Below are 24,500 nucleotides of genomic sequence, written 5' to 3' on the forward strand. Positions count from 1 at the left end.
CGCTCTGAACACCTGAGCCCCACCCTTCTTGTATCCTCCCTCGTATGCATTATTAATCCCTCCATTACAGCACTTTCCCTTCCTTCCCCCTTGTCTTCCCTCCCTCCAACCCCACCCCTGTCTCCAGCTTGGCAACTGCCTTGTGGCTGACACCATCATCAGTGGGCACCGCTTGGCCTGTTGGGCTGCCCACTGGAGTCTGGCTGCCCGTGCTACTCTCGCCCAGCCCAGGGCTGATGCCAGCTCCCCCCAGACTCCCACTCAGCTTCCCCGTCTCTGCCACTCCTGCAGTTTGTACAGGGACACAGGTGTTATGAGCACCTGTTGGCATGTGTTTAACGGTATTAATGATGAAGGACCAATATTGTCAGTCACACTTATACAATTTTGCAAATCTTTTCTGTGTGTGTGTGTTTGTTTGTTTGTTTTAAATTAGAGGCTGAGCAGAGAGAGCTGAGAGGAGAGCTGGTCTTGTGGTAGCAAGCATGACTTGTCCCCATAGCTAAGCAGGATCTGCCCTGGTTGCATGTGAATGGGAGACTAGAAGTGTGAGCACTGCAAGATATTCCCCCCAGGGGATGAAGCCGCTCTGGGAAGAGCATCTAGGTTCCAAGTTCCCTCCCTGGCATCTCCAAGATAGGGCTGAGAGAGATTCCTGCCTGCAACCTTGGAGAAGCCGCTGCCAGTCTGTGAAGACAATACTGAGCTAGATAGACCAATGGTCTGACTCAGTATATGGCAGCTTCCTATGTTCCTATGCACTCCTCTATACATGCAGGAATGATTGAGCCAGCATTGGGCCTCCCTCTGTTGGGCCTCCCTCTGGATGGTTTCATGTGGAAGTAATCAGTCTTTCAGATACCACAGTTATCTGTGGTACTATCACTTGTATTTTGTTTTGAAGACAGATTGGTAGCCAGTGAAGATCTTTAAGTACTTGGCAAGATATGATTGATGCTAGATGTTGTTGGTTAGGGTTAGGGTTGGTTAACCTAGTAGCATTGCATAATTCTTGAATTAGTAAGTAGTGCCAGTGGGGAAACTTGGATTTTTAAATCAATTATTTATTTCTTGCTGATTTAAATAGATCCACCCTGCAGGAAAGACTGTTAATGGTTTTCTGGGAGGCAGCTTTGTTCTCATAACAGTATTATGTTTTCCCACCTCACACTTAGATCCTTCCCACTGCTCAGCGTCTACTGGATGAGTTGCTGTCTTCTCAGTCCACTGCCATCAACACTGTATGTGGGGCCCCAGGTAATTCTGAAAGATGGTGGGTTTTTTTAAAGAAGTGTAGATAATAGCTCTCAGGATGCAAAGTAAATGCTAAGGCACTGTTCCAAGGTTTATAAGAAAAGGGACACTAAAGGCAAGAATGAGAGGGATACACTGAGAATCTTTTTAGGTCACTGTCAGCGTGTTGAAGGAAGCACTTTTATTGAGGGATTATTTAATCCACTATGTAGTATCAGTGGAGGGGAGAGCTTAGTATTATCATTGTCTGAAAAAGATATTTGAGATACCTTTCTTTCTAAAATGAAGCTAAAGTTCACTGTTTTACTTACATCTTGGAGTTGAGGGAAACTAAACCATGTCCAGCACCTAAGAAAACTTATCTTTTCTTGCTTAAGATCCCACTGCCGGTCCCTCGGCCTCTGATCAAAGCACCTGGTACTTGGATGAATCTACACTGAGTGACAACATCAAGAAAACTCTTCACAAGTTTTGTGGTCCTTCTCCTGTTGTTTTTAGGTAGTCTTTCCCCCCACTTCACACCTTGTGTTGGCTGACTAAGGCACTCCCATGCCACACCCATCTTCCCACCAGCCATCTTATTGTGGCCTGCCAGGTTCTTGACAACCCTTTGGTTTTGCACTCCCAGGCAGACAGCAAAAATAGTTCTTTGAGCCCCTGGTAGATTGTCATGTATGACTGGGAGGTTTTGTTTGTGTGAGCAGTCGCACATTTTGCAGGTACACATTTTGGTTATAACTCCTCTATGAATGGTTGTAATGATGGCAAAGCTAACTCTTTTTGTGGTTGTCTAATTAAAATATCATGGATTTGTTTAACCAATTAGAGTAACGAGTTGCAGGACTGTAGCTAAAGGAGCATTATGTTAGCTAGCTGTATTTTCAAAGATCTCAGTCACTAGGGCCTTGCTATCAGAAAGAGATGTACCACTTCAGGTTGTAGGTCAGGAGGTGGGGGCACACATGCCATTCACACAAAAAATCCTAGTGCATGGAATACTCACAATTTGGAACTTTTCTCTTTGACACAATTTTCTATGCACAGGGGGTTTTTTTATTCACCTGTAGCCTACATTTGTAGGGTCCAGAAACAATATTACCTCAGACTCCACAAATACACTTTCCAGTTTGTTGTTGGTGAGCATATATTTCAACCTGGTGGCACAGAATTGTGCTGGGTATGTTCTAGAGGGTACTTCTAGTTCATTTAGAGAAATTCAAGACCTATTAGGCTGGTCAGTGCATCATGTGAACTGACACTGTACCTTAGAACATTCCTGAGAATATTTTGTGATATTTCACAGACAAATCAATTTGCAAGGGTTCCTTGATAAATTCTGAAGCCACTGATTTAATCAATTAGAAACTCTTTTGAACTAGAGTTCAGTTTTTGTTAGGATTAGAAGAGGCTGGCTTGTAGAGGAAAAAATGAGATGAGTACATTTTTAGCAATTGTGGATAATTCTTAGTGTAATACAATATTGCACCCAAGCAGAATCTTCATAGCACTATCCCAAACACTTGGGATTTAGTTTTACCGAAAACAAAGCCAGTCCAATTACTATATGTTCTGGCTTGTCTCTGTAACTGATTCAGCCACAGTGTGCTCTCTCTTTCCATAAACATTCTTGTTGTAAAATGCTATACCTTACATTAGTGCTACAACTTGATTTGGATCTGGCAGATTTGGGTATTTTTCTGTGTTTAGAGTTAGAGTTGGTTTTTGTACTCCCGCATGCTGTCTTCATGCTCTTCTTCTATCCTTTCCCCTCTTTCACCCTCACAGTGATGTAAACTCCATGTACCTCTCCTCCACGGAGCCCCCAGCTGCTGCTGAGTGGGCATGTCTTCTACGTCCTCTGAGAGGAAGAGAGCCTGAAGGCATCTGGAACTTGCTTTCTATTGTTCGAGAGATGTTCAAGAGACGGGATACTAATGCTGCCCCTCTTTTGGAGATCTTAACAGACCAGTGTCTAACATATGAACAGGTACATCTTAATTTATTTATTTTTCTGTTTAAACTAGAGAGGGAATAAATTTCTTAAACAGACATTCTTAAGGCACTTGACAAAAATGATTGACTTGTGTGTATGGGTGTGGGAAGACTGTGCAGGAAGGGACCATTGAGAAGTCTGTGACAACAGACCTTGACTTGACTGAGAACATTCTGCAGAAAGCAGTGCAGTACTATTGGATGGATTCTTTTGACCAAGATGAAACATTTTCCTATGTTAAAATTGGTGTTAAGAGTGCAGGCTTGGGCATCTGACATGTTTGCATCCTTTTCTACAGATAACTGGCTGGTGGTACAGTGTAAGGACGTCTGCATCCCACAGCAGTGCAAGTGGGCACACTGGTCGCAGCAATGGCCAGTCAGAAGTGGCTGCTCATGCTTGTGCGAGCATGTGTGATGAGATGGTGGTTCTTTGGAGGCTTGCCGTCTTGGATCCGACCATCAGCCCCCATAGGTAGGCAGTGATGTCAACAGTCCTTAATGTAGCTGTAAAAGGTTCCTGCTAGACAACCAGCCCATTAACAGATGTCTGTTTTTCTACCCTTGTAATTTAAGTTTATACTCTGCTGAGGTGACATACATAAAAGTTAGGAATAGTGGACACCAGTGTCCCTTGTTATGCTCTCACTAAATGTCATGTCTTTTTGGCCCTGTACTACTTCAAAACAATCTGTCCCTGAGCAAAATAATCCATCTTCGCTACATGTCTAATTGGGAAAACTGTAGAGCTATTGAGTTTTACTACCAAGAAAAAAATATTATATTCATAAAAGATTTGTTCAGTTGTGGTTCTAGTTGTGATAGTCAAAAGTGCAAACTCACACAGGCAGTGAACTATTGACAGCCATATTAGCAGAGGATGGAAGTGGACATTGCTTACAACCCTCAAAGTTACTTCAGTTATGGGGGAGAAAGCAGATGTTCTCAGGTTCAGTCTCCTATTAAAGGATCTCTAGTACCAGGGCTGGGAAATACACCTGCCAGAGTCCTTGGAGAGCTACCAGAGTAGACAATACTGAGCTAGATGGACCAGTGGTCTGACTTGGTATAAGGTAGCTTCATAAGGGCTGAGATATTGGAGTAGGTAAGTTTTTTCCCCTCCATGGTGGTGCTGTGGAATAGAAATGGAATCAAGTATTAAGGAATCAGAGTTGTGTGCAACTTCTCATCAAAACTCAGTGAAAAAGTGATAAAGGCAATTTGGAAGAATACGAGATAAGGTCTTGGATGGGGAGCAATGAGTTTGGAGTCTTGCCTGTAGCTCATCTGTGCCTCTCACATGTTCCTCCTCTTCCGTGATGCTAGGCGAAGGGATTTATGCATGCAACTAAGGCAGTGGCAGCTGAAGGTAATAGACAACGTCAAAAGGGGGCAGCACAAAAAGTCCCTTGAGAAGCTGTTCCAGGGGTTCAAGCCGGCTGTGGAAGCTTGCTACTTCAACTGGGAGGAAGCCTATCCAATTCCAGGCATCACCTACAGCAATGCTGACAAGAAGAACTCCTTTTGTTGGGTGAAGGCCATCCAACAGAGGAACTGTCGGCCACAGTGTGCAGAAACCTTCTGTGAGGCAGGCAGAGCTCATGGGCCAGATGCTGCAGGGATGTGCCTGCAGCTAGGGGACAGGTCACGCCCTGCCTCTCAGGAGCCGGCTGTGCGTCCCAAAGAACTCATCGGGAAGCGGAAAGTTGTATCTGAGGGCCCCCAGCGGGTTCTGAGACGGCTTTCAGCAGAAGGAGATAAAGCTGCGTACAAAACAGCTGTGAACAAAGGCAAGCTTCCAGCAGGAAAAAGTTTGGCCAGTAAACATAGCGGGAAGCGTCGTATGAGCAGTGAGGACAGCTCTCTGGAACCAGACTTGGCTGAGTTGACTTTAGACGACAGCAGTTTGGCTCTTGGGGCAGAGGCCAGCAACACGTTCAGCTTCACGGAGAGCCCCTTGAGCAGGAGTTACAGGGATACGTTTGAGGATGATGGCGGTGTTTATTTCTCAGAGGCGACTGAGCCCACCCTCCGGAGCAGTCCTTCCACCAAGAAAACCCCAAAGGATCCAGCGGGGGAAGTGGGTAGTGGAGATGACGACCTCCCTTGCCCAGATGAAAATAGTGGTGGGGTGAGTCTGAAGCCAAAAGAAGTGGGGGAGAATGGTGCAGCTGGAGGAGGAGGAGAAGAGGAGGACGATGACTACCAGGTGTACTATCTGAATCCCCAGGAGGTGGCCAAGGAAGAGGATGACAAGGCTGAGGGAGGGACAGAAGAAGAACAAGACATCTTTGCTGGGATTAAGCCCTTGGAGCAGGAAAACCGCATGGAGGTAAGGGGTGCATGTGTGCGCACTTTTTTGGACTTCGCAAATGAGTGGCTCTTTGGCTACTGTGAAAAGCTTACGTTCTGCTTACACATATGGAGTCGGGGATATAAAACCAAGAGCAAACCAGTTTCATTATAATTTGCTCTTTGTGCTCCTGTTACATTTTATGTAGAGCTTCTTAAGTCTTTGCATATGCTCCATATATATCATACGGTAGCCCTGTAAGGTAGGCTAATGTTATGGTGAGGGGGGCCCATAGCTGAACGGCGGAGCACATGCTTTGTTTGCAGAAGACCCTAGATTCCATCTTTAGCACTCTATTTAAAAACACATCTTGAGTAGTAGGGCTAGAAGGATGTCTGCTTGAGATCTTGGGAAACTGTTGCCTATCAGACTAGCCTGTAGTGGCTTAGATGGATCAGTGGTCTGATCATGTAAACCATATTTTATCCCTCATGTTAGTGAAGCGCTGAGATTGAGGAGAGTGGTGGTTTCCCTAAAGCTACCTAGAGAGCTTATGGCTGAGGTGATACTTGAATGGTGCCACTCATGTTAACTGCTGTGCTACAACTGTCCCACTATATCTGAGGTCTTGGCTACTTTGTCATTTGGGACAAATGTTTTTCCTCCTTTATTCCTGAGGCTCCTCAATGGGATTGCACTCCCTGGTTGGCCCCTAACTGGGTTGAGGATCTAAAATGCATATTGCAACAGATGTACCCTCACCCTAATCTCAGTATTGATGCTCTTAAGGGAAAGCAAGGACTGGATATGATTTCTTTGCAACTCTTCATTAACAGATTCTCTTTGCCTGTGCCGAGGCTCTCTATGCACATGGCTATAGCAATGAAGCATGCCACCTCACAGTTGAACTTGCCAAGGACTTATTGGCCAACCCTCCTGATCTCAAGGTGGAACAGCCCCCAACCAAGGTACAGAGCTGATCCAGGAACAGTTTGAATGGAAGAGCTAGTGTAGAAAAAGGCAGAAATGTTACCCATTTCAGAGCAGTGCTTTCGTTGTGAACAAATTGCCATAGACTTTGTGGAGGGAGAGGGAGAGAAAGAGAATATAAATTCTGTCTGTGGTCTGTGTGAGTTATGTACGTGTGCATATATTAACATACTTTACCTAATTTTCTCTCTTAACAAAATATCCCTCAAGCTTGAAAGTATATCTGTAATATCTCTGGTGAAATCTTGGATTCTAGTCTTTGTCTATGGCATAGGAAATAGTTCTCAATAGTTCATGGAGAGGAGAGCTGGTCTTGTGGTCGCAAGCATGACTTGTCCCCTTAGCTAAGCAGGGTCCACCCTGGTTGCATATAAATGGGAGACTTGATGTGTGAGCACTGCAAGATATTCCTCTTAGGGGATGGAGCTGCTCTGGGAAGAGCAGAAGGTTCCAAGTTCCCTCCCTGGCTTCTCCAAGATAGGGCTGAGAGAGATTCCTGCCTGCAACCTTGGAGAAGCCGCTGCCAGTCTGTGTAGACCATACTGAGCTAGATAGACTAATGGTCTGACTCTGTATACGGCAGCTTCTTATGTTCCTATGTTCTTTTTGAAGAAGAAGAAATCTGAGATGCTTAAGATGCAGTGTACTGCACACAGTCCAAATTCTGTGTACTTTGTGCACTTGTGCATAATCGGAGGACATATGCTGTCCAAAAGCACAAGTAGTCATCTTTTTTTATATACTTCCCAGAGTAGAATTGTTGGCTACTACAGTTTCATGGAGAGTAACTTTTTATTACATTACAAATAAATGAGAGGGTTGTTGTAAGAGGGGATAGGGAGACTGCAGATAAGCTGAATGAATTCTTTGCATCTGTTTTCATGCAAAGATGTTGAAAAGATATCCATCCCCCAATTATTTTTTTGGAGTTGTCTCTAAAGCAAAGGTGACAAATTTAGTTCTAGGGCCACCTGAGAAATTAACATTGTTGGTTTGGGCTCTTAGTTCAAATAAAAAATTGCTGATCTCATAAAAAAATTGACCTCCTTACTGGAGGCTGAAAAATCATCAACATAATGCTAGCTTTAAAAAAAAGGGCAGGAGGACCAGGAAATGACAGGCCAATTAGCCTGTGTTGCTTTTGTGAATTTATTAAATTCTTAGATAGACATGAGTATTAAGCATATAAAAGCCTAGTTGAGGTAGAATCAGCGTTGTTTCTGTAGCAGGAAGCCCTGGCTCACCAACCTCTTGGATTTTTTTTAGTGCTGGCAAGCATGGTGATAGTGTGACCTGCAAGCATTAAATACTCGGTGTTCTGGCATAGACAATCATCAAAGTCTGGAGTAAACTTAGCAGTCATGGGATGCAAGGATGTGTTGGTAGCTGATTACAGAGCAGGATAGGTCTTAATAGACAATTCTTGCTGTGGAGGGGAGTAAGAAGTGGAGATCATGAATGATGTGCAGTTGGGGTGAATGACACCAAATTATTTAGAATAATGAAAGTTGAAGCTGACTGCAGATAGCTCCAAAATGTTCTTCATATTTGGGTGGAGGAGTAACAATGGCAAGTAAGGTTCAGTGTAAGTAAGTTTACAGTGATTCCCATGGTGCACAAAAATTCTAAATGGCATTTTTCAGATGGGAAAGAAGCAGAACCACTAACTGCCTAGGGACCTTGGAGGGATAGTCCGCTCTGAGGACTAGAGGAAGTTTTTTTCCACTGATCTTAATTCCTCTGTTTCCCAGGATTCTTGCTTCAGAGTAGTTAGTCTTTAAAAGCTTATAGCATTTGGACTGGCTGGGAGAGTTAGAGCTGAGAGATGCACACCTTGCAGTGGGATCAGTGTTCCCTCTAACAGAGATTCCCAGATGTTGTTCACCACAACTCTCAGAATCCCCAGCTGCAATGACTTTTGCTTGGGGATTATGGGAGTTGTAGTCAACAATATCTGGGAATCCCTGTTAGAGGGAACACTGAGTGGGATGCTTGATCAGGCCAGATTTTCCTCCCCTCACACCTTCAACTGATGCTAACTGCTGTCAACATTCTGTGCTGCGGGGGCAATGGGGATGCTCAGTATTTGTCAGGCTACTTGTGGATTTTTTCTTAACCTAGAAACTCCCCCCCACCCCAGAAAATCCCGTGAGTAGGCAGTTGATGGCCTCATTCACGAGCCCTGCTTATAAGCCCTGCCAGATTTACTACTAGGAGGAGAAGTTGCCTGTTTGGAATTCCATATACATTTCTTGGACCCTCCTCAAAAAGGTGCTGGAGATAGAAAAGGGTGTGGAAAAGAGCATTCACTGTGGTGGTTGGAAGACCTTCCTGTGAGGACAGGCTAACGCCTTTGGTGCTTCCTGTGCAGAAAGAAGATGACTAAGGGGAAGGACATGTTAGAAGCATATGGAGTTATGCATGACTTTAGCCAATCGTGTCTAAAGTTTTTCTTCATGGGATTCATGCTAAGCAACATTTGTGTTGTAGTGCTAATCTGTGAGAAAATACAAGTAGCAGCAATGAGAATGGTGATGCCAGAAAATGAAACGAAGACTCTTCACAACTGGGATATGGAACTTGTCTTGGGCCAAATCACATTAGGAGGGGTTGAGTGGCTTTTTCATAAAGCTCTGACCATTCATTCCACAGGGGAAAAAAAACAAGGTATCTACCAGCAAGCAGACATGGATGGCAACAAACACATTATCCAAAGCTGCTTTTCTGTTGACTGTGCTGAGTGAGCGGCAGGAATACCACAACCTGGCTTTCCAGATAGGCATGTTTGCTCTGGAGCTGCAGAGGCCACCAGCTTCTACCAAAGCTTTGGAGGTATGTCTGATTTTAAGATTGCATTGGTTCCACATTTAGTATTCCTGAACCAGATCAGACTACAGAGTGCGTTTGTAGCATCAGTGGACCTAGTCATGGTCTTGGGGTGGCAGCCATTCCTTTAGGTTCAGATGTGCAGCATCTTGCCTAAAATGTGGAGTCATTCTAGAAATGCAGTTTTACTCTAATTGACTTTGCTCCAAGTCTGCCGTTTTCAAAGCTTGATAATTCTGGACAGAGAATCTGAATTAAGGCTGAAACTCAGATGCTGTATTGGACATAAGATAAGGGCAATGTGCATAAACAGAGAGGCCCACAAACCTAGAGCCAGTGCTTACCAAATGAATACCTCTCATGGATAGTCTTATTCCTCAGATTGGCATAAAGTTCTTAACCATATCACAGTGTTGCAGTAAAAAGAGAATTTCTATTCTATAAATCTAAATAGTTTAGCCAGCCAGCTCCTTTAATATGCTCTGATTCAGTCAGAGTACATATGCCTAAGTAGGCATTGGTGTTTCTGGGCACAGGGAACAAAGACTACCAGGTTTTGTCCCAAAGAAGATGGTAGCTAAGCCAGCTGATTCTTGTGCATCACTGAAAGTTTTTAGTTTTGCAACCCAGTATTTTGGCAGAGTAGCATGTTCTATTTGTCATAGACACTCCATGGATTTTTGTTCCCTGCGTTATGTATCAAACAGGTAAAGTTGGCATACCAAGAATCTGAAATAGTGGCCTTGTTGAAGAAAATTCCACTTGGCTCTAATGAGATGAACACTATTCGTGGAAGGGCTGAAGAACTGAGGGAAGGGACCCTGTGTGATTACCGCCCTGTCTTGCCTCTAATGCTGGCCAGCTTCATATTTGATGTTTTGTGTACTCCAGGTAATGCCTCTGCTGACTTTTCTGAAGAAGAGAAATTGATAACTGCCTAAATTGAGAGCGGGGCGCAAAATCAGAACCTTAGAACTCTGTGAAATCTAATCCTTTCCTAAATCTTGGGAATAGATTTTCATTGAAAATTTTAGGAAGGCCAGCAGATTATACTTCTTTCCATTTGTTCCATTGGTACTTTTGCAGAAGCCTCTGTGTGCTTGCTTGCGTGAGTGCTTGGGAATCTCAGCACAGGTGGGAACTTGCATGCCATGGATCAGTGCCTGCTCTACACTGTTCACAGATCAAATTCTCAGCACATGACTGTACTGTGTTCAGTGCCTGGGAGCTTCCTGGAGCCCTTACTCTCTAGTCTACTTTTAGGAGCAGTGCCCAAATTCTACAGACAGGTTACTGATTTCAGTAACGTCCCACCAAACCACTGCAGGTTCTGCCCAGGTCAACTATATCTAATGCTAAGGTAGCCCTCGGGAGGTATTTCAACAATTGGCTCTTGCTTGTGATGAGCACAGTCCTGTTTCCATTGTTAGTAACCCATGATGCCATGCTTCTGGTCTTATCAAATTAATTCCACCTGCAAAAAGGCTCACTCCTTTCCAGTTTTCACAGATATTAAATGTCACAAATATGATCAGGTATCTGGCTGTCTTGGTAAAATACTCTGACATTTTGATTTAACTCTTACAAATGTTTTCTATAGAGTGAAAGTGAATAAAAATCTAAAACAGAGATCTTTGTGGAGGTCCGTTAAAATACTTAGGAAAAGAATATCATTTGGTAGGTCTCTGAGAAACTCCAGAAAGTCCAGACAAACCTTATTTTACAGTGCTGGCTATTGACCTTCCATCTTTCTTCTTCCAGTGGTTTCTCCTACAGGATCCAGACCCCCAAGTCGTAACTGGAATAATGAAATGCCTGGAGATGAAGAGCTTGGTTTTGAGGCAGCTGTGGCTGCTCTTGGTAAGTGCTTAGCTTCTCTTCCCAGTTCCAAGTCTCTCCTCTCACTGGCAAAGGGATATGGCCTTGGTCATCCTTTCAGGCCATGTTGATTCATATCAAAGGCTAAGTTTTCTTCTCCATGTAATTGTATAAGGGGAAGTCCAGTGCCCCACAAGCAGCAGATCTAACTTGTGTGTAGTATAAGGGAAGGTCCTTAACTGAATTGTTTGAATGATTTTAGCTTACTGTAAATTAAGTTTATAAAAAATAGGCAGCATAAAATATTTGAATTCCTTCCAGGCATGAAGACGACAGTGAGTGAAGCAGAGCATCCTCTATTGTGTGAAGGTACCCGAAGGGAAAAAGGCGATCTGGCTTTAGCCCTGATGATCACTTATAAGGATGACCAGTCTAAGCTGAAAAAAGTACGTCCCTTTAGAAATGCTCAGAGCCAGTTCCTGTCTGCTAGTGATGGATGAACATCTGCTGGCTCATCTCATAGTTAGTTTTGCAAAGTTTTGTTGGGGAACTCAGGGCGGGGAAATACTCCTCTGTGTGTGTGTTGTTTTCAAGAATTCTTTAAGTTCATATTGTTGGTGCACTTTCTCCCCATTAGCCTTCCCCAACAATTTCCCCATTTCACAAAACTTGGCCTTGTGAAGGGCAGGGGAGATGGGGCCAGCAGTCAGGAGGCCTTGCAGCTAGAGCTGAGATTTTGTTTTTAGGGCCTTGATGTGCTCTCACAGAGCATTCATTGTCACTGGGATATCTGGGAAATGAATTTCCCGGTGATTCCTGAATCAAACTTCATTTCCCAGGCCTCCCTGTCATAAGTGGATGCTCAGTATCCAGGCCTTAAAGTTGAGTATCCAGGCATTAAAGAGAAGTCCTCCACTCTTCTTCACAAGGATAAACTTTGGGAAGGGAAGAATGACAGACGACAGGGAGGGCTGCTGGGAGTAGGGAGTGGTGATGCCAAGGCAAGCCTGTCGTATGTGCTGTCATAATGAATTTGGGAGTAGATGAACTCTTAAGTTTGTCATTAAAATTTCATTGCCATTACTAGTCTTGTCTAGTGGTTAAGTTGTGCAGACTAAAGCAAATACTGATGTTTTGTGTATGTGAAGCTCATTTTCTTTATCTAAGATGGTAAGCATGGGCCTGTAAACCTCATCCAGTGTGGAGTTTTTTTGCTTGAGTGTCGTCTTCTCTTATGTTTGTACCATTTGCTCCCCCATTTGTGTGCATTGCATTAACTACTCAGACAAAGGGAGGTAGTCAATTAAAAGAAGTATTTGACCTGTGTGAGGTTGGATAAAAGACTGCCTGAATGATACGAAGCTGGGATTGAGGGCAAAAACTGAAATGGCTTCAATCTTGCCAGGCGACAGCACTTAGAAGAAATAATTGGAACTCATGGATATTAAACTAAATGTGGTCTTGGGATGCTGCAGAGAATGGGTGTTTGTTTTTATGGCTTAGAAAGTTGCATCACTGTGCTACACATCCTGGGTTGGGGAAGACTAAGAAGAGAGATTTTGTCACTTTTCAGATACTTGGCATCATGTCTATGCTGGATGTTTAGAGAGACCGTTTTTGTGTAGATAGATGGCAATGACAAACCTGAGAGAACTTTCCTTCCAATCTGCTGTTTTAACATTGTCTTTTGGGGATGGGGCTCCTAGCATTTTGACTTGCAAACTGACCACAGATTAACTTCTCTGTTTGAATGAATAATTGAGGGGCCACTCTGGGTGCATGTGAGGTATAGAGTTTGCAGCACCATCCCACCCCCACTTCAAGAATCTTTGTGTCCTTTGATTTTGCCCTGTGATCTCAAAGTGGGTGCCGCCTTGGAAACCACTTTATTGAAACTTCAGAGGCCCAGGAGTAGCCTTTAAGGGATTACAGACATCTGGAGATCGGACCGTACTAGAGGTGGTTCAAAATACCTGTGTGTTGGATTAGTTTATCCATAGGGAAATGAGTTGGTGGATTAAAGTTGGTGGTTTTGCATTGTAAGTAAAGCTTTAGCCTTCTGAAACCTCAGTCTGTGTATCTGTGATTACAATAGTACAGTACATTTTTCTACTTTAGGCACCTTTACACCTAATAGTTTCACAGTGGCTCCTGAATTTTAGAAGCTTTCCCCCTCACACTGGGATTTTTGTTTGTACGTTTCAGGAACCTAACCTTTAAATGAAGGAGGTGGAAGTGTGCATGGTCAAGCCTCTGTCTTCCCCAAAGAGCCTTGTCTATTGCTGTGTTCTGCTTAGATATCTTTTAATTGTAACACACTAGTTTGTTTCTGATAACTACCTTGTTAAAATGCTAATTTGCATGTTGTGCTCTTTCTCTATTTAAAGATTTTGGATAAGCTATTAGACAGAGAGAGCCAAACACACAAACCTCAGACTCTAAGTTCATTCTACTCATCTAGCAAGCCTACAGTAGCCAATCAGAAATCTCCTTCCAAACATGCTACCCAGTCAGCTGCTGCACCCATTCAGCATCTCCCAGGGACATCTGTCACACAACAAGCAGGAGTAACCGCTGCTGTCCAGAACAACCCTTCAGAGCCTTTCTTGGAAAAGAGCACTCAAGGTAAGACCTGCTGTTTCACAGGTTCACAATTGCCTTTTAGTTACGAAAAGAGCAGTTAAAAATTGGGCTGTGGTTTTCCCTTTTATTTGTATGGATATTTACTCCAGTATTATGGGTTTTCTAAATCTCCTCTGGCATTTCCTCCCTCAAAAACCAACATGTCAAGAATGTTCCATCTGGACAGGGATCCATAAATGTGGGCTGGTCTTGGTAGCCAAGCCAAAGGTTTGTGGTTACCAGAATACAGCCCCACTCCTTGTTCCTGATCTCGTGCTGCACCTCTACATGAGGTTGGGGCAGTTCTCTGACTTCCCAGCTCCAAGTTTGGGAAGACTTGGAGAGGGAAGCAGGAGTTTATCCCTGCAATTGGAGAAGCCCCGTGCAACTATGGGAACAATTGATGCTCCACTTCATCTCCAGGTTTGGAGTTGGGCTATCAAGACACTCGGATAACCTCAGCAACCCAGCACTCAAATGGTAGCTTCTAGTCTTCCTCTCGAGCTCAGAAGCACAGCTATTGGGAAGCTTCTTAGTTGTAAGCTGTGGTGTGTTGGACACTCTTCAAAGAGACACTTTTGAGTTCCTCCTCCTTGTGTATTTTTTTAAAAAGCACATTCCTTTCATGTTTATACAGAGAACCCTCATAGATCCTCTTGTGACCCACCCATGGAATCCAGTGTCTTAAAACAAGAAGGGAAAGTTCCCAGCCGACTAGCCCTTGGAAACAGAGGGGGATACAATGGAAGATGCTGGGGATCACCAGTCAGACAGAAAAAGAAGCACACAGGTGAGTTCTGGAAGTGCATTTATCTGCCATCTTACTCAGCCATCACTTTTGAGCATTTTCATGCATTTTAACTTTGCTCCTTCCTTGTTAATTGAATTAATATTATGAGTTCTCACGTGATGCTGCTGTTCTCCTAATCCATTATAATTTCTTGGATTTCTTATTCATCCCCACCCCTCACTTTTTTTGTTCAGGCTCAAAACAGATGAGAAAATTTCATGTTGGCTTGTTTACAGAATTCATGCCTTTCTTTTGACAGGAATCTTCAAGGCAACTTATTTATTAATTAACACATTTCAGTCCCTGGGTGGTTCACAATCTGAAAACACAACATTTAAAACATTTGCACAATTAAAAAAATTAAAAACACAGATAAAAACCCTGCAACTTAAACTTTAAAACTATAAACTAAAAGCCTGATTAAACAGGTATGTCTTCAGGTCCTTCTTAAAAACATCCAGAGAAGGGGACCTCTAATTTTGTTAGGGACTGAGTTCCAAAGCAACTTACAAAGCAAATCCATATAAAAACCTAAGGCATCAAAACACCAGTAAAAGTATTTTTATAGAAAAAATAAAAGGCTCTCGGCTCTCAGTCACTATGCTACATTAGCTCTGTAGTTTTTCTGGTACATCATTTGATTCTAACTTACAAAAATGTTTCACAGCCTTTAAAAATGAGGATGTTAAGGTCCCTGTTGTAAATCTGAGGTTTGGTGTGCCATTGATCTGGGGCAAAGCTCACACACTGATACGTCCTGCGTTGGCTGTGTGTTGCAGGAATGGCCAGTATTGACAGCAGTGCTCCAGAAACCACCTCTGACAGCTCTCCAACCCTCAGCAGGCGGCCACTGCGTGGGGGATGGGCAGCCACCTCCTGGGGCAGAGGGCAGGATAGTGACAGCATCAGCAGCTCTTCCAGTGACTCATTGGGTTCGTCATCCTCCAGTGGAAGCAGGAGAGCCAGTGGAGGAGCACGTGCAAAGACCGTGGAAGTTGGCAGGTAGGAACTGCATCCTTTTAGAATGTGCCTACATTGGCGATGTAGCATACAAGCTGGGAACCTCCATGGGAGGGCCAGACCTGGAGCTAGAAACACAACTGATGAACTCAAGATGTTTGTCCCTGACTGAGATGGCTTTCCCCCTATGTCTATTTTGATTTTATGCTTACTACTTTCAACTTGAGCACCAAAGCACAGTGTGAGCTTTTGTATCTTTTTTGAAGCACCACAGGCCCCCATTTCTGGGTTTTATCCCAATAGTGCATGTTGAGACGGGTTCATTTTCTGTATTGTCCCTTTTAGGTATAAGGGCAGGAGGCCAGAGAGCCATGCACCTCATGTCCCCAATCAGCCCTCGGAGGCAGCTGCACACTTCTATTTTGAACTGGCCAAGACTGTTCTCATCAAGGCAGGTGGAAACAGCAGTACTTCCATTTTCACTCACCCATCCTCCAGTGGCGGACACCAAGGGCCTCATCGCAACCTCCACCTTTGTGCTTTCGAGATTGGACTCTATGCGCTGGGGCTGCACAACTTTGTCTCTCCCAACTGGCTCTCTCGGACCTATTCCTCCCATGTCTCTTGGATCACAGGTGGGAACACTATGTGCTTGGGATGTTCAGGACAGTTGTCCTATTTATTTTTAGTAACTTTAAATGTGCATAACTGAAAACCTCTCCCAAGAGTTGCCCTTATTTAGTCACAGAGACGCAAACCCTTCTTAAAACAAGAAGTCAGGTTAGGCTAAGGGATAAGTGACAGGCTCAAAGTCACCCAGTGGGTTTTAAGACTTGAACAGGGATTTGAACTGGGATCTCTCCAGTCTTAGCCCAACACTCTTCACTGGTATACCATGATGGCTCTTTATGAAGTTTACGATTTTGGGAAATGGGTAATGCTTGGCCATAGAATCACAATTCGAGAATGGATCAGGTGGTCACAAAGTTTGACTTTTCTGCACATCCTCATCCTGTTTCCACTAAACCACACTGTAGAAGCTACAATATGCAATGAGCAGTAGTACACCAAGGGCATCTCACCAAACTTTCTGCTGTTTCTAATACAAGTGGTTGTGGAAACAGATACTTGCTCCAAGCAACCTATTATGATTTGAGGAAACCCCAGACAGAAGTTCCAGTGTTCCTTCCTCTGGAAAGCACTCCAACTTTTGTGGTGCTATAGAGCAGCAGCATATATCCTGCTAGCCAGTAAGGAATTGTATCTGCAGCCCTCCTGAAAACATTTTGTCTTCATGGCTTTTTGACAATAAGCATGAAAAACTATGCTGGCCTGGGGCCGAAATAAACAAATACATACATACGTGAAAAACTGTTACCAAGGACAGCTTCAATACTATGATTAATTTTTATTTCTGCACATATTTATTAGGACTGTGCGCATCAGCAAAGTAAGAGCTCCTACTTCAGGGCTCCCTTCCCGCCCCCCACCAGTTTGCGTGCAAAGCATTACTGGGAGCTTTGCAGAGCTGCAGCGGGGAAGGGGCGGCAGGGAGGTACCCTGCCGCCCCAATTACTCTACTAATTACGGTGCCACGGCAGAAAGCGGCGGGAGGGGTAAGTAAACCCTCCCACCGCTCTTAAAGCGACCCCCCACCCAGTGCCGGACCGCAGTGTGGCGGTTCCGTGCACACCCCTAAACAAAACTCATTACATATTCCGTGCACACATGAAAATTAGAAGGAATACTGGTAGGGATGTGTGAAATGTTTCAACTCAAAATGAGCCATTTGAAGTATTTTGAGCTCGAAACAAAACACCCTTTAAATAAAGGGCCTGTTTCAAGCTTGGAACAAAACCACCCCATTTTGATCAAAACGTTTTAACGTTTCGAGCACCATTTTGGAAGCCTGTTTTTTCTTGCTGATTGGTTTTCTGGCACTGGCTTCTCATTGGCTTGCAGTCTCCTTGCTGATTGGTTGGCTTGTTCCCCAGGAGTAGTACCTAGGGACATCAAAGTGGGTTGGGTCCTAGGGCATGATGGGTGCTATCACCCAACCCACAAAAGAAATGGGCAAGTGGGAGATCTGTAACAAAATTTTAACCTCCGTTTTCCCTGTGGCTGAAACATTTGAAACATTTTGAGTTTTCTGTCAAAGCAGCTGGTTGACCACTGTTTTGACGAAATGTTTTGGCCATCTGTGTTTTGACCTCCACACAAAATGCAAAATCCATTTTGTGCACATCCCTAATTCTGAGCAAGGACTACAGTTCCCAGAAGACTGCGCATCCTCCCAGCAGCTGCACAAGCTTCCCAGGCTACCACATGTCACTCCCTGCCACCTCTGCACCAGTGCTGGGTGGCATTTTAAAACTACCCCCCACCCGCACAGTATGCTACCCTGGGGCACTTGCCCCCCCTTCTGATACTGCTTGCTGGTGAGGAAAGGGAGCTCTGACTTTATTGATGCACATAGTCCTAATACTTACGTTATCTGCTGTGATGCAGATTAGTCTAGAGCAGGGATTCTCAAACTTGGGTCCTCAGGTGTTATTGGACTTCAACTCCCATAATCCCCAGCCTCAGTGTCCTTTGGTTGGGGATTATGGGAGTTGAAGTCCAATAACACCTGAGGACCCAAGTTTGAGAATCACTGGTCTAGAGAGTTCCCCATTGAGCTTCATAGCTGAGCAGGAGATTGAGCCTGGCTTTTCCGCATCTCAGCACTCTTAGTTTTGAGTTGACCAGTGTTTATATGGGAAGAGTTTATTCCTGCCAGGGCACAGAAGGTTCTTATGTTACAGCTGTGGGGCACCTTGATATTTGCTCTTCCCTTCTATCCATGGTGATCCAAGTGTAAAATGGCTTTTATTCATTATTATTTATTTCTTTATTACATTTTTATACTGCCTTTCTGCCTTGACAAAGGCACCCAAAGCGGTTGCTATATTAAAACAAGTAAATTACAGAAGATTAATAAAATGTCTCAGGCTGTTGGTCTTTTCAGGAGCTGAGAACAAGAGCTTGCTCACCTGGGTGCCTCCTTTCTTGCCTTCCTCTCAGGGCACACAGGTGTCCCACTTTTTTTTAGCATTTAACAGAAATCCACATGAGACTGTAGCAACGACGAAATGAGGTTAAGAGCCTCCCTGGCCCAGCAGATAGACATTTCGTTGTGTACCTGGGGTTCTTGGTATTTAGATTCTAACGTGGTCTCTGGGCAATTTATACTTTCTCTTAGCTTTGGCTTCCTTTCTGTAAACTTTGGAATAATGATGAAATGATGGCTGCAAGGACAAACAACATAACATATTTTAAGTTCTTTGTACATCATATGTGACATTTTATCCCTTTTTACAGTGTTAAGAACTGATTTTAACATAGCTGTTGCATAGCTTACAGAGCTCAGTGTAGCAGAGTACACTGTCTTGCCACATTACACAGAGGTAAGCACCATAGATTTGAACACTAATCTAGCAGGGAACTGTAGAGGGGCCTCTTCTGTCTCCCAAGTGACTTGCTTTGCAGAAGCAAAGAATATTGAAGGATGGAAGTGACCCAAAGGTGTTTGAGTTTCTTTTATACATAGAAATGCTCTGACTTCTCTTGCTTCTAGGGCAAGCCATGGAAATTGGCAGTGCAGCCTTGAACATCCTCGTGGAGTGCTGGGATGGGCACCTGACCCCTCCAGAGGTGGCATCCTTGGCTGACAGGGCTTCGAGAGCCAGAGATTCCAACATGGTGCGAGCGGCCGCAGAGTTGGCATTGAGCTGCTTGCCACATGCCCATGCCTTGAACCCAAATGAGATCCAGAGAGCTCTGGTTCAGTGCAAGGAGCAGGTGAGCAGTTCAGAGTTTTTCAGTTATTCTCACTGCGAGTGAATACTGACATGGACCTAATTTCTGCTTGTCCTTGAGGAATACAACTGAAGCCCAAGTTCTCATTCTTGAATAGACAAATGCGTTGTTGTGGTTTGTTTGTTTTTAAAATGTCCCTGCCACCAAAGGAGCTTAGTTTAGTATCTTTCCATTCCCCCATTGAGCTGTAGAGTATCTTCTGCCTTTCATAACACAACTGTCATCTTTGACATCACAGGATAATCTAATGCTGGAGAAGGCTTGCTTGGCAGTGGAGGAGGCAGCCAAAGGAGGTGGCGTTTACCCTGAAGTCCTGTTTGAAGTTGCTCACCAGTGGTACTGGTTATATGAACAAACTGTTGGTGGGACCCTTGCTCAGAGGGAGGGAGCTACAGGCTGCAGTGCAAGTGGAGCCCGGGCATCTTGTGAAGCAGTCCGTGGATTGACAGATAACAGAGTGACATCAGAACCCACCACAGTGACTGTGGCAGCTGCAGTGACGGCAGCAGCAACGGTGGTGCCAGTTATCTCTGTGGGGTCAACAATCTACCAGCAGCACACCATGGCAGGGCCAGCAATGGCACACACCCAGGGTCTGCACCCCTATACCACACTCCAGACTCACATCCCTTGCAACCCTCAGTACATTGGACACCCCATCCAGCACATGCCACGGCCAGCTGTTTTCCCTGTGCCTGGTTCCGCTTATCCTCAAGTAAGTTAAGTTCTGTGGATTAAGCATCTAAGTTGACCGTTTTTCTGCTCCCTTTCCCCCCGCTCATGGAAGTGATATGGTCTAGGTGAGTAGACAGGATGGAAAGCCAAATTCTTTTGCTTGCTGGCTTCAGCTTTGGTGTGGGGCCAAAACTCAAGATGGTAGGGTGCATACTCTGCATGCAGAAGATTCCAGCTTTAATCAGTGAAAAGTATTTCTGTACCTCTGGGAAAGGTTTCTGCCAGAGACCATGAGAAGCTGTTGCCAGTTAAGTATAGATAGTACTGGGTTGGAGGGATAAAAAATCTGACTCAGTATAAGACCGCTTCATATGTTCCTATGCTTTGTAAACTGATCCCTTCATGGTTTTTTCACTTTGTGTTAGAATCTGTCTTATTTTACTAAGATGAGAACTCATAAATGAGGTATAAATCAAAGTTGCAAACATCATTTAACTGGCTTCCAAAGTGTCATCTGCTCTGTCAATAAATACATTTGGCCCAAGACTGTGGGAGCATCATCTTTGCACCAGAGTGTTGGGAAAGGTCCAAAGTGTCTCATATAATTTTATCCAAGACATCAGTTTTGGTGATGAAGATGAGTGAATGATATGGAATAATTCCTTGGGAATTTTGAGCATGATGCAGACTAAGTTTGTTATGACTAAATCCTACTGAATGTAATGGGACTTAAGCAATCCCTAACCTATCTCATTGATTTTGATGGTGCTTAGTCAGAACTAACGTAGTCTGGATCCTGTCCTTCTGTTTGAAGAAGACCTCTGTGCCACTTGGAAGTCATTTAGCAGAGTTGCTCTTACTAAAGAAACCATGTGATACTCTCTCATTCCTATCCACCCTGGGGGTAGGTGACCAAATTAAACAGAACGGCTAGTGGCAAACTAGAAGTTATTTTCTTTCTTTTTTGTGTAACTTTAATTTAGTGTGTGTGTGTAGATATGTATGACTGAAAATGTTTTTTCTTCCTTTTAAAAAGTGGTTTTTTGCTTAGAACATCACACACGAATAAGCAAAAAACTTGTAAAGGAAGAAGTGAGAGAGGGTAAAATAGGACTATGGGATTCAAATTGGGAATAGAGTTGTGGGCACTAGATAATCGGGTGGTGCTTTGGTACCTCATAAAAATGGTTCTAGGCAGGATTACTCTGTCCTTTTTTTTCCTTTTCTTTGCAGGGTGTCCACCCAGCATTCATTGGGGCACAGTACCCTTACTCGGTAACTACCCCGTCTCTGGCAGCTACAGCAGTGTCATTTCCTGGAGTGCCTGTCCCATCCATGACGCAGATTGCTGTGCATCCGTACCATGCGGAGACAGGCCTGTCGCTGTCTTCCAATGTAGCAAGTAAGTGTCTCCTGTCTTTCTATTCTTGTATAGAAGGTGTGCTCGGGGAAAAGGTAGCTTAGCATTATAGCTCAATGTAATTCCTGGCTCTGCCTAGCGTGTGCATATTCTGCTATGGCATTGAGACAGGGCTACTTTCATGTTTCTGTGACCCTCAGAAGTGTGTAGGAGCAGAGCAATCTGTGTGAGGAAGACATTCACCTTGAATAAACTCCTAGGCATAATGTCTTAAATGTTCACTTTGTCTAAAGCATACATGGAAAGAGTAGGACTACACAATGGATAGAAGTTGCTTACTCTGCTTTCCAGTGAACCTCTGAATTGGGCCACCAAAATCTCCCTTCCTCTCCATTATCTCTCTGCAATTTCTCAGCTGGGTTTTGTGTACATGCATACCAGTCTCGGGCACCTTCTAGACAGATCTTCAGCTCAGGAGTTGGTGCTCTTGCTTCTCCCCTTGGACAAGGAAGGACACTTCCCCTGTGCTTTCTCCAGAGAGTGGGATGTGTCTTCTCCTATTTAGTTCTGTTTTGACTCCCATGAGAGCGGCATCTCTGAGAACGTTGTCTACCTAAACTGAGCCTTACAGCTTCTTTTTTTTAAGCTAGTCCATAAGCTTGTTTAACATACTGCTCTTCAACAAAAATAGTTATCAAAGTAGTTTACATAGCAAAGTAAGTGGAGGCGGGGGAAATGTTCTCTGTCCCAAAATGGCTTGCAACCTAAAAAGAAATACAAGAGAGAGAGCAGCAGCAGTCACTGGGAGGGACGCATTGTGGGGATGGATAGGAATAGATCTGGAAGTGATCCGTTGTCATCATGAGAAATGGGTTACTGTGCCTGCACAGGGATCTCACGGATGGATTAACTAGCTCCTCACTGGCACCCCTTCCTGCCATGCACGTGCCTCATGCGTTGCTTTTTCCGGCACCCAGGTGCCATTTTGTCTCACCGCTAGGCACGTAAGTGAACTGACCGCCTTGTGAGCCAATGCACCGTTCACACAATTTTATCCTAATAGGGTCGTGATGCATACTGACCCTGCTTTCCTGCCTAAGGTGGTCACGGACTTCCACTTGAATCAAAATATCGTCCCTCCCTCCTTTTTTCCGAAATCCTGAGTCTCGCCTAGACAAGGCTTTGCACTCCCTCGATGTCCACCGCTGTCTCCTCTACTACCTGAAACATATGGCGGATATTAGACATACTAAGGTGCTCTTTGTCTTATTTAAGGGCAAGAATAAGGGTCCTTCTGTCTCCAGACAGAGACTTTCCCAGTGGTTGGTGGAGCTCATCTTCCTCACATACAAGTTACAGGAACAGCAACCTCCCAAACTCATCAAAGCGCACTCCGCTAGAGCGTACGCTGCTTCTGCTGCGCACTTATCTGGCCTCCGTTTTAAGGACATCTGTGGTGCGGCCACCTGGTCTTCGCACCTGCCTTTCATCAAATACTATGCTGTGGATTTATGCTTTGCTGTGGAGGCCAACTTTGGGAGAGAAGTGCTCAAGCGGATTCTACAATAGTGGTGATATGGCTGTGCTCTCCTTCAGGAGAAAAAGCTAGCTAGTCACCCATTTCTCATGATGATACTGGATCACTTCCAGATAGACAGGTTGCTTACCTGTAACTTATGATCTGGAGGTGATCCGTTGTCAGTCATGAGACCCACCCATACCTTGCCGCTGAGCATTTTCATCACAAGACTGACTTCCCTCCTTGATCACTGAATCCCACGCTGTGTGGGTATACTGTCATCAAACGGGTCTCCAAGAAACTGAGACAAAATGGTGCCCGGCTGCCAGAAAAAGCCACGCATGATGCACGGCAGGGAGGGGTGCCAGTGAGGACCTAGTTAATCCATCCGTGAGGTCCCTGTGCAGGTGCAGTAACCTATTTCTCATGACTGACAATGGATCACCTTCAGATCATAAGTTACAGGTAAGCAACCTGTCTTTACTTTTTCCTTGCTAAATATAAGAGCATCACCAGTTAAGATGTCTTTTTGCCCAGGTTTGCAGAGGTCTTTTTTTTTACTTCCTATCTTTGTTTTATTTCAACCATATGTGTGAGCAAACTCCATTTTCCCTTCCCTGTCACCTGGACACCTATAGTGCGGGTCACTTTCAGAAAGTACTGACACAGCAATTAAAGTCCTCACCTATGCAGAAACAAGTTCTGTCTCCTTGTAAGTTCTGGGTAAGAAGCATAATGTAAAGTTCTGTTCCCACTGCTGAAAATGTATCACGCAGGCCTGATTAAGCCTTTCTTCTCTCCTCCATACTTTGCTGTGAGAACAGGCTTTGAAGGCTACTTCATTCATCAGGTCTTCTACTAGGCAACAGCTGCAGAACTCAAGGTCTCAAGACCAGCTTTATTACTGTTGGTAAACCCATAGGAAGCTGCATTACACTGAGTGACGCTGTTGGTCCACCTAACTTGCTCCTTCTGACTGGCAGCAGCTCTCCAGGGTTTCAGGCAGGGATATTTGTCTGCCCTGCCCGGAGATGCCAAGTATTGAACCTGAGGCCTTTTGCATGCAAAGCATGTGCTCTACCACTGAGCTACTGATGTATGCCAAAAACTCTTGTGATGTTGACTGTGAACTTCTTGGGATGTAAACCTTGGTGTCCAAGTGGGTTCCAAAGACTTGGTACTACCTGGAAAAATAGCTGTTAAGGTGGCCTCAGTATGCTATAAGGCAGGGGTAGGGAACCTTGGCCCTCCAGCTGTTTTTGAACTACAACTCCCATCATCCCCAGCCATAATTATTGTGGCTGCGGATGGTGGGAGTTGTAGTTCAAAAACAGCTGGAGGGCCAAGGTTCCCCACCCCTGCTATAAGGGGTGTGATAAAGATGAAGTGTCACCCAAGCTCTCTGATTTTAAAAAGAGAGAAGCATGTGCCAAGGGTACCTCTTTAACCCTATGGTACTACTGATTTCTGTGTGTCTGGACATTTTATTGGCAGTATCTCTCCTCCAGGCACATTTGGCACTGATTCTGGTCTCACAGCTGAA

The 24,500-nt window shown here is 44.4% G+C and overlaps 1 protein-coding gene across 3 annotated transcripts in view; it reads left to right on the plus strand.

Moving 5' to 3' along the window:
- ZSWIM8 (zinc finger SWIM-type containing 8) overlaps nucleotides 1-24,500 on the plus strand; it is an 83,165-nt gene that overhangs the window by 45,796 nt on the left and 12,869 nt on the right. For 2 of the 3 annotated variants that reach the window (XM_053304990.1, XM_053304992.1), the window contains exons 6-22: nucleotides 1,176-1,257; nucleotides 1,632-1,752; nucleotides 3,040-3,241; nucleotides 3,546-3,721; nucleotides 4,573-5,578; nucleotides 6,376-6,507; nucleotides 9,182-9,361; nucleotides 10,063-10,246; nucleotides 11,117-11,215; nucleotides 11,495-11,619; nucleotides 13,561-13,798; nucleotides 14,433-14,585; nucleotides 15,365-15,587; nucleotides 15,891-16,180; nucleotides 19,162-19,385; nucleotides 19,642-20,118; nucleotides 21,312-21,480. In XM_053304990.1, the coding sequence (XP_053160965.1) occupies nucleotides 1,176-1,257; nucleotides 1,632-1,752; nucleotides 3,040-3,241; nucleotides 3,546-3,721; nucleotides 4,573-5,578; nucleotides 6,376-6,507; nucleotides 9,182-9,361; nucleotides 10,063-10,246; nucleotides 11,117-11,215; nucleotides 11,495-11,619; nucleotides 13,561-13,798; nucleotides 14,433-14,585; nucleotides 15,365-15,587; nucleotides 15,891-16,180; nucleotides 19,162-19,385; nucleotides 19,642-20,118; nucleotides 21,312-21,480 (4,081 nt within the window). The remainder of the gene's footprint in view (nucleotides 1-1,175; nucleotides 1,258-1,631; nucleotides 1,753-3,039; nucleotides 3,242-3,545; nucleotides 3,722-4,572; nucleotides 5,579-6,375; nucleotides 6,508-9,181; nucleotides 9,362-10,062; nucleotides 10,247-11,116; nucleotides 11,216-11,494; nucleotides 11,620-13,560; nucleotides 13,799-14,432; nucleotides 14,586-15,364; nucleotides 15,588-15,890; nucleotides 16,181-19,161; nucleotides 19,386-19,641; nucleotides 20,119-21,311; nucleotides 21,481-24,500) is intronic. The other variant, XM_053304991.1, reaches the window with a different exon arrangement.

Source organism: Hemicordylus capensis, chromosome 3, assembly GCF_027244095.1.
Source record: "Hemicordylus capensis ecotype Gifberg chromosome 3, rHemCap1.1.pri, whole genome shotgun sequence".
NCBI classification, from domain to species: domain Eukaryota; kingdom Metazoa; phylum Chordata; class Lepidosauria; order Squamata; family Cordylidae; genus Hemicordylus; species Hemicordylus capensis.